At 29.7% G+C, this 17,500-nt stretch overlaps 1 protein-coding gene across 8 annotated transcripts in view; it reads left to right on the top strand.

The window, feature by feature from the left end:
- The window catches only part of LOC100213216 (kinase D-interacting substrate of 220 kDa), a 68,924-nt gene that overhangs the window by 46,416 nt on the left and 5,008 nt on the right, over positions 1-17,500 (top strand). For all 8 annotated transcript variants that reach the window (XM_065814780.1, XM_065814785.1, XM_065814784.1 and 5 more), the window contains 4 exons: positions 4,382-4,531; positions 5,185-7,061; positions 7,179-7,238; positions 7,482-7,684. In XM_065814780.1, the coding sequence (XP_065670852.1) occupies positions 4,382-4,531; positions 5,185-7,061; positions 7,179-7,238; positions 7,482-7,684 (2,290 nt within the window). The remainder of the gene's footprint in view (positions 1-4,381; positions 4,532-5,184; positions 7,062-7,178; positions 7,239-7,481; positions 7,685-17,500) is intronic.

The following is a 17,500-nucleotide window of genomic DNA, read 5'->3' as shown; positions in this document are numbered from 1 at the left end:
TTCTTTTTGAAAATCAACCAATCAGAAATTTTTTTTTTGACTGAAACAATTTGTCTGAATTCAGAAAATATCAACTATAAGACCAACCCTCTAGCCCATAACTTTGATTTACTCCCTCTATTTGATTTACTCCCTTGATTTACAACCCTCTAGCCCATAACTTACTCACATCATTTGAATTATACACTGCGGCAGCAAGATATTCACCTCCTGGCTATTGGCGTTTTTTATGTTTTATTTATGCTTTTCATTACTTTTATACATTTATTTATGTGTATTTTGCATCTAATTTGGATTATACATTTATTTTATATTTATATTGAATGATTGATTAAACACATTATCCCAATTAAATTTGTTAGGTTATATACTTACTATGTTTCAGTACACTGATTCATAAGACTAGCGTATCTGGTTAGGGTGCCGTATTACATACTTGGTTGACAGTTTCAAACCCCACACTCTTATGAGTTTTAAGGTTTTCTTATTTTGATCCTTTGCAAACGATTCTGATACATACCATATATACAATTAGGTTAAACCTAGGATACACTAGACACAGATTAAATCTAGAAAACACTAGACGCGGATTATATTAGATACAAGTTTCAACCCAAAGCAGCAAGTTCCTATGAGCTAAACTTACACTCCTAAATAATGTTATCCAAAAAACAACGAGAAAGTAGAAATTCTTTAAGGTTAATTAATTCCCACAATGATTCATTTAGGCTAAACTTATCACAATAATTCTTTTGTACAAACCACACTCGGAAAAAAATTAAACCTGGTGTATACCAAATAATATCTGATCTAATACATCAAACAACTTAAGAAAAAGTTACTTCAGAAACAACAAAAAATTAGTTATTACTTTAAATATAACAATATTTTTGACAGACAGGTAAGCAAATATAAAAGGTTGCAAAATTTCTTATAAAAAGAACAATGAAAAACTTTATTGAAGTTCTCTTCAGCGATTTTTCGCCATTTGTCTTTAAAAGGCTCCGTGTCAAAATACGCATGAATGAGCAGCAGCAAGTACCGTATTATTTAATTAGATGATTACTATTGTTGCTATTATTATTGTTATTTTTATTGTGATTAGAATTGTTGTTTTTTTAAATAATATTATTACTATTATTATTATTATTATTATTATTATTGTTATTATTATTAATATTATTATTAACTTAGGATACAAATTAGTACATGTACTGTATTTAAATATGAACTGAAAGTTTACTTGACCTTTGTATCATAAAATATCTTTGTATCTAAGTATTAGTCTTAGTTTGTTTTTATCAGCAAAATAATCGAGTCTTTTTATTAAAGTAAAATAATCGAGTCTCTGTATTAAAATCATTGTGCTAAAGCAATCGGGTTTTTAATGGTTAAAAAAATTTCTTTAACAAAAATGCATTAATAAATATTCTATCGTAAAAACTGAAGCAACTCTTAACATTTAAGCTAAGTTGAGAATTGCTTTGGGATTTTATAAAATTATACTGTAAAATTGATTATGCCAAAAAAAGAATATTATTTTTTAAAATTTACTTTCCCTAGGCCCAGGAGGCAATATCATTATATTTTTATTTCTTTAAACATTTGTTGCAGCTCTCTTAACTTTTTAACTCCAAAATACAAACCTTGATGAAAAATACAAACCTTGATGAAAAATACAAACCTTGATGAAAAATACAAACCTTGATGAAAAATACAAACCTTGATGAAAAATACAAACCTTGATGAAAAATACAAACCTTGATGAAAAGGCAAAATATCGAAATAGTAAAAGGGATTTCTCAGTGTAGTTAAGACAATTTTTAAATATGATATTTTATTGACTACGACATATTTCCATTAAATAATCAGGTCTGTTAATTATGAAAAGACGAAAAAAATTAAAATGATAAATTTTGCGGTATTATAAAATTTTAATAATTGTAGCAAAAAAACCCAGACCGAAGATTCTTTTTTTGTTAAAAAAAAACAGCTTTTTAAAATCACAATCGCTTGTCCAAATTTGAATAAGGTTTTAAATAAATACTTTTTTTAGGTGAAATTAACATAATTTAATGATATGATCTGTTCTTATTGGCAATTTTTCTTAATAATAAGCTCTTTCTTGGTCGGAATTCTTGTATTTTTTGTGAAAATTGATAGAAATATTGTATTTTGACAACTATATATAGTTAATATACGTCAGAACTGATTAGAGCTAGGATCTATAGTGGGTTAAGGTACTTTTTCAAAAGATTTTAACTAAGTTCATGTTAATGCCGATGAGCGAAAGTGATCTGAAGACTCCAAAATGGTGTTCTTTAGATTTACTATTAGGGGTAGTAAAAAGGTTTTAAAAATTACATAAAAAAGAGAAAAGTTTCTTTAAATATTAAAAAACCTGAAGCGAAAAAAATTATATCTAAAGCTTTTGTTTTGACATGATACGCTGATTGTTGATCATGCTAATTCCAAATTAAAGAATTCGAATAATTTGTAATTCGCCCTAACTACACCGAGTTATAATTATTTTATCACAGATGTTTTCAATCTCCTTTAACTTAAATTAGATTTATTTTATTAGAAATTATGATTTATTTCGATCATATGAAGTACATTTACTTAGCAAACTAAATAGTTATTTTGCAAAGTGTTTCATTGGTTCAATAAAAAGTATGCAACTTTTTATTAATGATGCGCAAAAAAAGTTATTAATGAGCTTCTTAGCAAAAAAACGACGGTATGAAAATAGGTTGTCGGAAAAAATGACGATAAGAAACTAGATTGTTGAAAAAACAATTTTAATGAGCTTCTTAGGAAAAAAATGACGGTAGGAAACTTGAGTATTGGAAAAATTACGTGTAAGTTGCAATTTTTTTTTTTTTTTGAAATGTCAATCGTTTTAATTTTCTTCCCCATCAATTTTATATTAATTTTTTTTTATATGTTAAAAGTTTCATGTTTTTAACATATGCTGTTCGTGGGGAAGATGAGACAATATGTTAATCTTTTCTATTATTTTAAAAAACATATTTGCTGAGACAAAAAAATGTTATACTTGGACTCAAACTTTAAACTTCACACTAAAAGAATTATAAAAAATTTCATATTTTTTAAGGTAAAAAGTAATATAAAATTATTTGTGCCCATTACCATTTAAAAATAATGAAGTTAATTATTAATAATTTGTAAAAATAAATAATTGTTTTGATTTTCATGTTTTAAATTTTATGCTTTTTTTCCAAAATTTTGCTAATCAAGTTCATGAATAAACATTTCTGTTACTTATTAATAATTACTATTATCATTTGTTTACAGTCATTGGACACTGCCTTTTTTAAATCACTCTAAATCATCTTTTAAATAAATTTAATTATTTTTTTTGACGTTTCAAAAGGAGTGCTGTTTTGTGGACTTTGGTTTACATACTTTTTTATTTCCTTGTTCTTCTATATAACACGTTTTGAATCCTTAAGTGTCTCGTACTATTTATTATTATAAGTAAATAAGGTAATATTATTACTAACATAACCTTAATTTTTTTGTGTACTTAAAAGCGTTAATTTCTGGCTATAATTGGGTATAATGCGGTAATAGTGAAGTTATAGAGTGTTTGTTTTAAAATCCATAATTATGGGGTTCAAAATATTTGGCATAACCTGATTTTGTACAGCGCTTTTGTTTTTCAATGTGCTTTGGCATTACAAGGTTAAGAAAGAGTTGTTTAATAACAACATTTGTTTTAGTATATTATAATAACAATAGGCTCCTCAAATCTAGTGGCTTCTGTAGCCATTGGGTGAATTTAGTGGCTTCCTTTTCTTTAGTGACTTCCTTGGCCATTAGTTGGATTTAATTGCTTTCTCGGCCATCGGTTAAATAAGAAAAAAAGAAATATAGTAATTTTCACGCAAATAATACAAAATTCTTATATAAACTTTACGCTCTCTTTAAAGTAAAATAGAAATTATCTCAAGAATTTTGTTTAATTTTTAATTGCATATTATTGATGAAATCAGTTATTTTTTTAAATTTAGAATATTGATTAATTTATATAGATGAATTGCACTATTGGTCATTCAATCCATGCATCACATGCATTGAACATCAATTGAATATTTGTATAGTTCACTTTTGCAATAAGTTTACTTCATTTATTTTAAATCAGTGCGCGCTTTAAGATTTCTATTGATTTTTAGAGCGTTGTGAGTAAAATTAAACAAAAATTGATCGAAATGTAAGTAAAGTAAAATAAAAATCGTAAAAAAAAAAAGGTAAAGTAAAATAAAAATCGATCGAAATTTAATGAAAAGAACAATTTGCATTGCTATATTCAGTTGTCGCCAATAACAAAATAATTTTGTTTTGTATTTGTTATTAGCTTCATGTGATGAGAAGATGGATCAAAATAGTGCTTATTTGACAACTTTGGCTGATTTTTTTGTTGACCCTTCGTTATCTGTTCCTCTAAGTGTTGGTTTGTTCTCAAAAAAGGAAAATGGAAAATCTCCGTATGCGCAGAAAATTATGAGTGAGTTTTATAGAATTGTGTATATTGTTTTAACATGTTTTACTGTATGTGAGGATGTGTATAGGTATGTTTTACTGTATGTGAGGGTGTGTGTAGGTATGTTTTACTCTATGTGAGGGGATGTGTGTAATTATGTTTTACTGTACGCGATGGTGTGTATAGGTAGGGGAAAACGGTGGCGAATGGGACAAGATAGCTTTTCATAAAACCACTCAACAAAAAAACTTAAAAATGGGTGAAACTGGAACTGTTAATAGATGGTGTCCTTCGGGTGTAACTTTTTGAGAAAAACTTTTTTGCGACGCGTTTTTATTTTGTGTTACTTTAAAGTAGTTGGTAGTTTTTAAAAAATTTTAATTTTATGAAATTCTAGAGTTAAATCGCATAATGTCATCAGGACTTTTAAAATATTCTTGCCCTGTCTTCCCCTATGTTCAACTGAATGTGAAGATGTGTGTGTAGCCATAAATATATATATATATATATATATATATATATATATATATATATATATATTTTATATATATATATATATATATATATATATATATATATATATACACACACACACACACACACACACATTTATATACATATATATGTGTGTGTGTATGTGTGTATATAAAATATTTTTTTATTTTTTATGATAATAGAACTTATGGAACAGTATCGAGAACACGAGAACATATCTTCGTTTTTGTTAACTATGTCTGTTGTCATTTTCATTGTAATGACTGCAACAACAATTGGATTGTTTGTTTGGATATCGTTTACATGGATTGATGCTATTGCTACAGCAATCGTTATTGTTATACTTACGCTTGCATTGATAGCATTTGCTCGCATAGCTTTGTTGAGTTTTAACAATTATATAAATTACGTTGGAGTGTTATTAACAAATTTTCTAAATAGAAGTTTGTGGTTCTTAAAAATTCTTTATTTAGTTCCATTATCTAATGTATCTGATTCATCGGTTTTACCTGTTCATATTATAACTATTGATCTTTCTTCAAAATTTTTTTCCAGTAATTCACCAATCACTGCTTTAGTAAATATGACCAACGAATTGACTGATGCAATAGAAAAAGATATAGGAATGTTTATTCCTAGGCTTTACAGAATATTTCAAGCTAGTCCTAATACATCACAAAGTGCTAACAACTCTTTACGTTGGAAAAAATCATGTTGCTGCATTCCTTCTATTGTATTAACACTTGGAGTGCTCTTTTGCTTGTGGGTAAGCATCATTTTGTACGGAGTTTTTGGTATCCACGGAACTAGCGCTATTGTTGCCATCCAAATTGCTTGTTGTTGTGTATTGATTTGTGCGTTGTTAGTCTATATTTTACGCTTCATACTTATCGTATACTGTCTAGTATTATCAACGAAGAAAAGAATTCGTATAATGTCTAATCAGCCGAATATACAAGAAGAAACTTTTGTGTCAGTTTTAAAACAAGAAATAGATTTAAACTCTGATATGATTTTGTCTGTTGATGGATTTGCTCGGCGTCAAACTAGAATTGTTTTGAATGTCGATTTTCATGAAACACTTGAACATGATAAAGTTCTGCATTTAATAAATTTGTTGAATATTTTATTATGCGATGCTAAACATAGTTTTATTATAGTGATATCTGCAGACCCTGCTTTACTTATAAAAGCTGCAAATCAAATATATGAAAGTCTTGGTGATTCGCAAAAAGTAGCATATGATTTCTTAAAGAGTTTATTTAATCTCCCTTATTTTATACTTGAACCATTAAAAACGAAAATGAATGGGATAATACCTCCAGAGTATCAAAAAGAAATAGGTATGATATTGAATGATAACCAAGAGGAACTAGAATGGGATCTTAATGACGGTTTTCAAATTTCAAATGAGTTGCTTAATCGTTCTATTAGCAGTAGAGATGATCGTGCAATTAGTGAGCGCGAAGATACACGACTTTTGTCCAGTCGTTCACCCAAACTCTCTATTAAAGAGATATCACCTTGTAAAAGTGACGAACATTCTGTGTCATTAGAAAACATACATGATCTATCATATTTATTTAGAAATGACGAATTTGGATCTGTGGCTGACATTAAGCGCATTATGAATATTGTTTCATTAAATGGAAGAATTTTGCGCAATGCTCATGTTCCTTTTCAGTGGACTCGACTTGCAATATGGGTATCGCTCTGCGATCAATGGCCTTGCAAATCTACTTGGATAACCATTTTATGCTTAGACGGCGAATTAAACATACCTGAAAGAATGAAAGTTAGTCAGGTTAACAAATTGTATGGATATGGTATACCTACTATTTCTTCGACTTTTTTAGGTAACGATTCTGATAGCAGTAGTTTTGACTCGTTTATTTCTTCTCATAAGCCATCAATAAATGTTGAAGATGTTAGAATCTTTGCTCCTTTTATGATATATATGGATCCTGCAATACGAAATGCTATAGTGGAATACTTGATTGCAAATAGAAGTCGCTCCCCGAAAGTATGTTCTCGTTCCAGCACATTCTCAGCAAGCAAGGTTCTTTTTTATTTTTGTTAAGGTAGATCTTTCAATGGGTGGGGAGGTAGATTCATTATAGTATGAAAATATGCGTGTGTAAATATTTTCTTTTCTATTCCTCTTTTTGCTGTTCAGAGTATTGCGAATAGTGATCATCAGTTATTGTATATGACAGTTAAAGATATTGCATATCAGGTAATCTTTTTACCATTGTAAAGTTTTTTTTTTGAAATGGTTTAGAGGCTTAAAATTTTTTTTCTTTTTTTTTCTTTCAAAAATACCGTTTTACTAAAAAAAAATACATAAAACTACCATGCTTAACCATCTTTAACAACCATCTCTTAACTGTCATGCTTAAAATTACCTTGAATAATCATCTTCGGCATTTGTTGAATCTTTGAATTTTTGTTCCAATTTTATTTTTTGCAAATATTATAGCTTGCTGAGATTGATGGAATGGATGATTCATTAGTACCTATTTATAAGAACCGCATTCTTGAAAATAACATAAATGGTCGTGTGTTGGCAACGTGCGACTTAAATGAACTTCGCGACGTCATGCAGATGAAATTTGGCGACTGGCAACTTTTTAAAGTGTGGATTATGCAAAATTTTCAAAAAAATCATAGTTTAGTCATGAGGTATTTTTCCCTTCTTTTTCATATTTATCAAATTATTTATAAAAATGTTCATAATTTTATAAACTTGGCAGAATTTCACGTTAATTTTAAAAAAGGCTGCTAACCTCATTTGTTTATAGCTCATATACAAGATTTCATCCACTGTTTATAGGGTTTTTATCAAGGATTTTCATCCAGGATTTTCTGCAATCTTTTTAGCTTCATACAAGGATAGAATTAAATTACTTATTAGTTTTTATTATTTATTTTTTTATATTTTTCATTTTAAGATATTTGACGATTTCCAAAGCACAATCCATCCAGTAGCGAATTAATTTTTTTTTTGCAACTTTAATTTTGATTGCAAGAACCGCCCTTAAAACCGCCCCCTCAAAAATAACGGCTAAGACACCATACATAAAGTCCAAAAAATATTTTGAAGTTAAATTTTTGTTGCAATTAAATTGATTTTGCAATTAAAACAATTTATGAAAAAAATTTATAGTTAAATTTGTACCGTACTCTACCGAATCTAGAGAAACACTTTACTAGTTAAATAGATTTGAGGAGCACTGATGCTGTAGTTAGAGCGCTTGCTTCAGAATTAATAGGTTTAGTGCCTGCTATGGCCGTGTTTGTGACATCGGTAACGAAAGTGCCGTAAACTTCTTGTTAAATGTTCTTGCGCGGTGCTCCGTGACAAGACCGAAGTCTTCTTAAAGTTGATGTTTCTGAATCTTACACATGTTTGCTTAATTGCTATATGTTTTCTAATGAATATAATTGCTATATATTTTCTAATGAATGTCCCTGCATCTTTGAATCAGGTATTCAATTGCAGGAATTTTGGTGATAAAAGTGGGTTATATCACAAAAATCGTCGTCAGAGTATATTTAGTGTTGCAATAATTGAGTTCGTATTTTGTGCATCAAAACTATTTCAGTACTTTATTGCGGAGTATCCATTGAAAAAGTTATTGAGTTTTTCTTTAGATATCTGATTGCAAGAAAAAATAATTGAATTAAAAGCCATAAAAAGCATGAAGCGGTCATTAGTTTTATTTACAGTGGTGATATTTTATAAAACTAATGACGACATAATTTATGAGAAGGGGTGTGTACAGCTCAAACATATTTTTCAAAGTTTGACTACATAGTTCAATTGGTGATCTAAAGTTTTTTCATTTATATATATTACTTATTTAACTGTATACACACTAAGTTTGCGGGCTAGTTTAAGAATTAAAAGGTATAATCCATATATGGTGCAACACATAATTAATAAACGTTGTGAGAAAAATACAAAAATGGTGAAAGATAAATACTCTGTACACTACACGTGTGCAGAGTATTTATTTCTAACCATTTTTGTACTTATCTCGAACCATTTATGAATCATGTATTTTTTTAATAATGAGTAGGTATATGAAAATGTGTAATAAAACTGAAAATAGAACTTTGTAAAGAGAGAATTACTCTACAAAAGAATATTAAAATTTATTTAAAAAAATTAAAAATTAGAATATTGTTATAGTAATATATTATTTATATTACTACGCCTATTTTCACTGTAGTTAATTTGTAACGAAAGGGGAAAATTTTAAGTATTTATCTTTTCTTTATCTTTCTGACGCTTATTTAAATACATCACATCACTGCATCACTACTCCTAAAAGTTTTTTATGTTCAAAAAATCTAGTAAATCTAATTTAATCTAATTTGCTTTTTACACAGATACCGCAAAATTGTATCACATTTTGTGATGCAACCACTGGCTCATTAGATGTAGTCATTTCTGAACCGTTTAGACGTGTCAAATAACGTGTCAAATACAGCGATATAATAGTAAAAATTGGTCCACGTTTTTACATCAAGCACATTTTTATATCAAAAATAAAAATTATAAATAACAAGAATATATATGCTTTATAATAAGGAATTTTTAATTATTTTAGCAGGTATAGAATCTCATTTGTCAACAACTAATACAGTTGTTAGAGGGCTAAACTTCTAAAGGTTTGAAGTTTACGGCTCTAGTCTTAAAAATGTTATCTGCACGGATGAAAACAGAAACCGAATTATATAGTGCTATTCCCATAATGGTGCTTAGTAATTAATCCTTTTATAAAAAAAAAGGTGTGAAAGTTTTTCAATTTAGTTCTGTTGTTATTTTTATTGCTTGATAATAAATTACAGATCTTGTTCGTAAACTCTTTTACTTTTGCGATTGTATTTTGCTTTGGCAACACCCATAGCTACTGTGTTTTTGGAGATTTTGCTATGGTAACACCCAAAGCTTTTGATTCGTTGCTAGGGCAATACCCAAAGCTTCTGTTTCGAGCAATGTAAGGAACTTTTTGTCTCTGGTTGTTCTCCTATCATAGTTTTTTCATGTCTGCTATTTATAGTCTGCCAGCGGCGCTGATTACAAGTTTTCTTTTTATATCTTTTACAGACCGTGCAACTTCCATCAATACATTTAAAGGATACATTCTAGAAAGTGTAACAGAAATATATAAAAAGTTTGAAGAGTAAGAAATGTACAAGGGTATATGAAACATAAAACCTATCATATGTTACACATAAACGATTTGATTTTGTATTTTAAATTGTTATAATTTTATTAAAAGTTATTCAAAACTTAAAAATAAACTAATTTTTCTTTTCCGACAAAGTTTTTTAAACAAGTTCGAATCAACATATAATTTATAAAAACATCAACAATTAATAGATTCATCATCAATATAAAATACATGTTAAAAAAAATAATTTAATTGTATATTTAAAGAAAATGTTTGTATGGAGGCGAGCAGACTCAATAGACTGGGTTGGTCTTTAAAATCTCGGTGTAAAAAACCTCATAAAAACATATGAGAAGGAACTTAGCCCATTTTGCCCTTATCTTAGTTGATTCTTGGCTTGGGTTGGCTTGTTTCTCATATAAACACTCCAACCCATTTAGCTAAAACATACCAATTTTTTTTTATTTTTATTTGAGTCGTTCATTTTAAACACTTAAAACATTTTAAAACTTTCAAAATTTTTACATTTTGAAAATTGTAAAATGTCTGAAACTTTCTAGAATTTTCTGAAATCTTGTAGAAGTGTATGGAGGTTAGCAAGATTTAGGCTGTATAAGTACTATATAAGCTGCCTAGTTAAGCAACGCTAATACTTATATATAAATTTGTAATCGCCAAATGGCAATCAAATAATATAGAAGTACAATAGCACTTATATTTATTATTATTGTCTTTCAGAAATATATTTAACTATTATCTTTAATCGCATATCCTATAAAAAAAGTACTTTTATTACTGAAAAAAACAAGACGATTTGGTTGAATATCTCGGTTTTACTAGTCAAATAGGAAAAGAAAAACTGTTCTTTTAGCGGAGTAACCACTGGAAGATAACAGCAGGATACCACTCAAAATCCAAATTATTGGTCGCCATCTGTTCCTGCGAGAATCCATTAAAAGGCGACGAGAGCGCATGAAGAAAGTTGACAAAGAAGTAACAAGTTTATGGCAAAAGAAATTAAATTTTCCACATTTATCAATTCAAGACGAACGATAAATGTGTAAAACAAAGAAAATACGATTCGTTGAATAAAGTTTTTGACATCTCAAAACTAGATGGTAAATGGCTATGCAGTGAGGACAAAAGAATGTATCGTTTTTTTTTTTTTTAATTTTATTTAGGTGCCTCAAGAAGTCCTTACGGTCTTATCTCAGTGTATCGCGGATGAGCATTTAATAGGAAGTTCACGTCTCCTTCCTAACCGATGTTGCAAAACTTGCTCAGAGAATCGGGGTTTGAATCATGGATCCTTTTTTCTGAGGCAAATGCGCTACCACTGCGCCACGGGTGCTTATTCTTCAGATTATATCATCATCATATTGAAAGCAAAGGACAGGTCGGGGAAGGATGCTAGTTTAAAAACTATCCATCCATCTAAGGAAGAAAAATGTCCTTGAAGCCATTTTCAACAACAGTAACGGCAACAGCAGCAATGTTTACTTCTGAATTCGAGTCTGAAGATTAAGAAGAACAGTCCACAAGAACCAGCAAGAACTACAGCAAAACCAAAACTGCAAACTAATTAATAAAATCTTCAAAGTTATCAGCCAGCAAAGCAGCAACCATTTGTCGACAGCTATCTCAAGATGGGATTGACGTTCAGACATCTTCACAGTCTGGTATATTCAGATCAACTATTAAAGAAACTGTTAAACTTAAAGAAGAAATCACGAAAATCAAGAACATTTAGAAAGCTAGTTACTCACCAAGCATTGTTAGCGTTAAAGAGAAGTTACTAGCACTAGTTTTACTTAAATGAAACTGGAAGAACCACAATTCATTGATTGTCAACATCATGTTCTTGACCGAGTCTTTAGCGTAGCAATAAATAAAGAATTTGGAGGAAACAACATGTCGCCCAATATCAAATATCCGTTTATCCCGGAACCTGTATGGAGCTACGAACAGATCAGGAAGAATTTCAAGAATGGTAAAGAAGTGATTACAAAAACAGCAGTATGGCGTGGTGTTATGAAATTTCTATTTCATTTAACTCAGGTAATCCGTTTTTTTGAAGAATCTGGAGTATTTACTAAAGTGAAGTTTAATAAAATACTTAAATTAAATAATGCAAGATAGGATTCCTGGGCAATACTAGCTCTTTTAACATTTATTCTTTTACCAGAGAGAAGTGACTCACTACTCGACATTTGTAGATTCATCTCTTACAAATGGGCGGTTCATTGGTTTACTGACCAAATATAGAATGCAGATGGTTATCGGAAGCCATTTAGCAGCTTGAATGGTCACGAAAAAGCGTTAAACTTAGTGAAAAAGTTTTGTAATCATAAACCATCGAGAAATTCCCAGAACAAACCAGTGTGTAGAACGATCAATCAAGTGTCTTCAAGATCTTTTTGGCATTTGTAAAAAGAAAGAGAACCTCAAGCTCAGATTTATTTTGTCTAAAAACCATAAGAATTGTATATTATGCTTTAATTAAGCTGGATACTACACAACATTTTTTTTTCTCCAATTTTTCTGTGCAAAATATACCACAAATTTTCTATTGGATTGAAGTCCGGACTTTTAGATGGCCATTGCTAAACATAAATGTTATTCCTTCGTTTATTATCGGTATGTTTTGGATGGTTATCCTGCTGGAGTATGAAATCGTTTCCCATTCTCAATTTTTTTAGTTATCTGATAATGTTGTTAGTTAAAATCAGTGTATGAAATTTTTAATTAGTATATTGTTTTTAAACTTTGAAACTTGATTTCTCAATTGTATTTTTTTATCTAACTGCAAACAGCAAATTATTCATATCTTTTTAACCAGATATGCAATTAACTTCAAATTTTCAGGGTTGTTTCTTTATAGATAGAACTGCAATACCTTACTAGAACTAACCTTAAACTTGTTTCCATTTGAATATATTTATATTTTACCAAAGGTTTTTGCATCGTAAATATCCTTTAAAATTAAAAGAGCTGCCATTTTAAAAATAATTATTATTTTAAGTTTTATAGTAATCCATCAGTGCGGTAAGTTTTAGCTTGCTATGTCATAAAAAAGCTGAAAAAATGTTGTTTTCTTTTCTATTGATTTTTCTGCATTTAATGCTGAATCAGCACAAAAAAAAGGTAAATAAATTTTTATTTCAGCATTTTAAATTAAATTAAGCATTATTTAGGCTTGCAACTAATTTTGGTATGTAGAAAAAGTTAGAAATCAAAAGATATTTTTTTTACTATATAACCTTAATTGTATTAACCTTAATTTTCGTTTCAGCCAAACCCCTGCCCCCTTCCTCATCCAACTTTCTTGACCTTGGTTGAAAAATATCAGAGTTTTGAAAAACAAGTTTTATCAAATAATCAGAAAATACTAATTCTTTTATACTAAAATTTCATTTAATATTTTGAAAATGCAATAAAAATAGTTTTATTGTTTACAATATGCTTCTATAATTCGCTTCGTTGACGAATATTATGACATAAACTATAACCAATAATTATTTTGCTTTCACTTATTTAGGGGCTGTTTATATGGATAGAAATCATCCCGTCTAACCGGGGTAGAAAAACTACCGAGATCTCGCCTCTCCTTTAAAACTTATACCATTTTAAAATGCGTTCATGTGTAAAATTGTTTACCCCAACTAGCTGAGATCTCGCCTGTGCAGGGCCGCCAAGAGGGGGCGGGTGGGGTGGGGGGACGCAAAAGGACAGTTTGTCCCGGGCGGCAGATATCCAAGGGGCACCAAATGAAAAGAAGATACTTAAAAAAAAAAAAGATTCTTTATCTATAATATAGGGAAATTTTGATAAATAAGGGCGCCAATCAGGGTTGCTATCCCAGGCAAAGTGACGGCTTTCGGTGGCCCTGCGCCTATGAACTTCCGGGACCTGTTTAGTAGGGTAGGCCGAAAATTTTTTTCTCATTTTTGATTCGCTATACCGCGGAAAACATGCCTCAAGGGTATCTAACGAAAATGCAAAAAAAAAAAAAATATATATATATATATATATAATACAAATATTTTACGCATAGTACTTAAATATTTAAATAAGTACTCGCTACTTATCATTTTCGTAATAAAGTTTGCATTAGAGTATTTCCAAAACGAGTTGCAAAATTGGTGTGTTTCTCGCCACAACAACTTGTTTTAATATAATTTTGTTTTGATTATTTGATTATATTGACCAATCTGTCGAGGCTATTTTTAAAAAAATTACTCGTAGCGAATTTAATTGCCCGATTTTTGGTCATCCAATAGAATTATCTCTAAATAAACTTATGAAGAAGTTCTCAAGTGTTGTTTTAATGAAAATTGCAAATAAGCCTTGAAATCAAACAACAGGCCAGTTAAGTTTTCTTATGTTTCAAATTGCGTCGCACAACAAGTTAAATCAGTGTTTCTCTAGAGATATAGAAGGTCCTGATCTTTATATTTCTGAAAAAATCTTTTTTATACGCGTGCAATAAGAAGTTTTAGACGTTGATTATATTTGATCGCAGATAAAGCTAAAAAAAAACAGTTGCATTCAGTAAGAAATCAGGAGAAGAAGCTGTGTCTTCTTTAAAAAGCTTATAAAACAAAGCTTATAAAAATTAATAAATGGTTACCATGACAGTTATCGTAATCTTATGAAATCCTTCAAGCGTGATAAAAAAAAAAGTTCAAAAAGAGAGTTAAAGATTTTAAAAAAAAATCATTGTTGTCGGCGTGTATTGTTTTGATGTCTCGGCGTGTAAGTGTAAATTAACATTAGACTGCAAATGTAAAATGGTCATTGAAATTTGTGAATGCGAATGTTCTGTTTCAATTATCTGTAAGTGTGAAAAAGAAAAAAAAATCCCCATCTTTGAACTAAAATTTTTGTACTTCCAAAGAATGCATAGTATTGGTAAATTTGGTAGTGTTGACGTAAAAGAAACAGAAAAAGTTATACAAAGACACGATAGAAAATTTACTTAAAATAACTCTGCCCGCTCATAATCTATTATCGCAACATTCATGCTCAACATAATCTATTATCGCAACATTCATGCTCAACATAATCTATTATCGCAACACTCATGCTCAACATAATCTATTATCGCAACATTCATGCTCAACATAATCTATTATCGCAACATTCATGCTCAACATAATCTATTATCGCAGCATTCATGCTCAACATAATCTATTATCGCAACACTCATGCACCATTTAGATAAAACACAAAAGTAAAGAGAGTTCAATAGTCTCCGTTGAAGAATTATTCGATAAAGAAATAGAAGAATTTAAGCTAACTAAGCCATCATGACAGATGTGCATTACAATGAAAAATACTGCTCTGACTAGTGATCACTATGGATTATCAGACAGAGCAATGGCAGCTATTGCCTCAAGTGTTTTGCAAGATTTTGGAATCGTAACCAATTATGATCACAGTCTTGTTGACAAAAATAAAATTAGAAGAGCAAAAGTGGATAACCGTTCACAACTTCAAATGCAGAGCAAGGAAAAATATAACCCACTTCAAGGACTGTATTTTGATGGGAGGAAGGACAAAACTCTAGTGGTTGAAAAACTTAAATTAAAACAGTTTTGACGAACCATAAAAGAGGAACATTACTCAATTTTAAAAGAACCAGGTTCCATGTACGTTGGTCATGTTTCACCAACTTCTGGGTCTGCTCGGAGAAAAACATTGCCCGGAGCATTATTTCATATTTGAATGAAGCTGGATTTTCATTTCATGAACTGGACTTAATCGGATGCGATGGCGCTATAACTAACACGGGATGGAAATCCGGTGTTATTCCCACAATTGAAAAATATGTAAAAAGACCACTGCATTGCCATTCCGGCATTTACTTCAAACGTTAGACAGAAACGATAGGCCCAAAATCGAGAGGAGCACAAAATCTTAGTTGCTTTTCTTTCCTTGCTACCGACTATACAGAGATGATCGACTGGAACATTACTACGCTTTTGCCGCCACCTTTGCTGCGAAGAGTCTCAGATAAAGATATTTGGTCAAAGATCCAATCAGGTGAAACAGCGGCTTAGTGGAACTTTCAAAAGTTTCAATGTCACACCCAAGCTGTAGAACGATGCGTAACGCTTGTAACAGAGGCTTCACAAAAAGTAGCTGGCTTTAATTCCAGAGGTGGAATTATAAAAACTACACGTAACTCCTCAATACCTTATTTTTCAAGGAAATCATGTCTTAAACTACCAACAGAAATTAGCGAAAAGTAAAAGAAATATATTTCTTCAAAAAAGTTTTAGTAGAAAAGACGATTTTTTAATAATAAAAAAAAAAGATTTCTTATTTACCATTCCGATACTTTTTTCTACTTAAATTGTCTCCAGATATTTAAAGAATTTATTCAATTTCATTTCATTTGTTAAAAAATTATAAAAACGGAAAATTTCTTCGATTATTCAAGCGCGATGCTTTAACTCCAGATTTAAAATAAAAATATATATATATTTTTTGCATTATCCTTAGGTACCCTAAAAACAAGTTTTTTGCGGTATAGCGGGTTAAAAATCAGAAAAATTTTCGGCCCACCGTACTGTTTAGGCAGGGTCAAAATTCTTTATAGGAACACAGTTGTGTTTTTATTAATTATAAACACCCTTAGATCATTATAAAATTAAAATTTTTTTACATTAACCTAATGTTAACCGAAACAGGTCAGTAAAGCAAGTTGCATTTTTTTCATAATTTAAGTCGCGTTACGAAAAATGGTTTAAAAAGTAATATATATTAAAATATATTAAAATATTAAAATTCTTGAAAATTTTAAAAAGCTGGCAAAATTGAATGCATTGCAAAACTACAGTTCGATTTTAGAAAAATATGCAAAGCATGCCTCCTTCTTTTAAAATCTTTTTTTTTTGTGTGTGTGAACACAATTTTAATAAGGTATAAGAATGTTATTTAAGAAATAAAAAACTGAAGAAAAAGTTTGATAAAATAATAGAGATTTTTAATCCTCGTTTTAGGTATTAGAATAACTTTATGATGCTTGGAAAAATAATTTTTTTTAAAGAAAAAACAAGCCTGGTCTGTTTAAATATACACATGGTGAAATTCAAATCATTTCATAATTTGTTGTTATTCTCATAAAAAATTGTTTATTATCTTTTGGTCTAAGTTTATTATCTTTTGGTCAAACTTCTTTAAGTAGTAAACTATCTTTGTACATCCAGTTGATAATAGGATTTATATTCGATTCATTAACTAGAGCCAAGTTTTAAATTAACTTTACAATTTAACTGAAACAAACTGTAATGCTTATGTAACTGCAGAG

The sequence above is a fragment of the Hydra vulgaris genome, chromosome 12 (genome assembly GCF_038396675.1).
Source record: "Hydra vulgaris chromosome 12, alternate assembly HydraT2T_AEP".
Taxonomy (NCBI): domain Eukaryota; kingdom Metazoa; phylum Cnidaria; class Hydrozoa; order Anthoathecata; family Hydridae; genus Hydra; species Hydra vulgaris.
The sequence above is the reverse complement of the archived record's forward strand: the minus strand, read 5'-3'. Positions and strand labels throughout refer to the sequence as shown.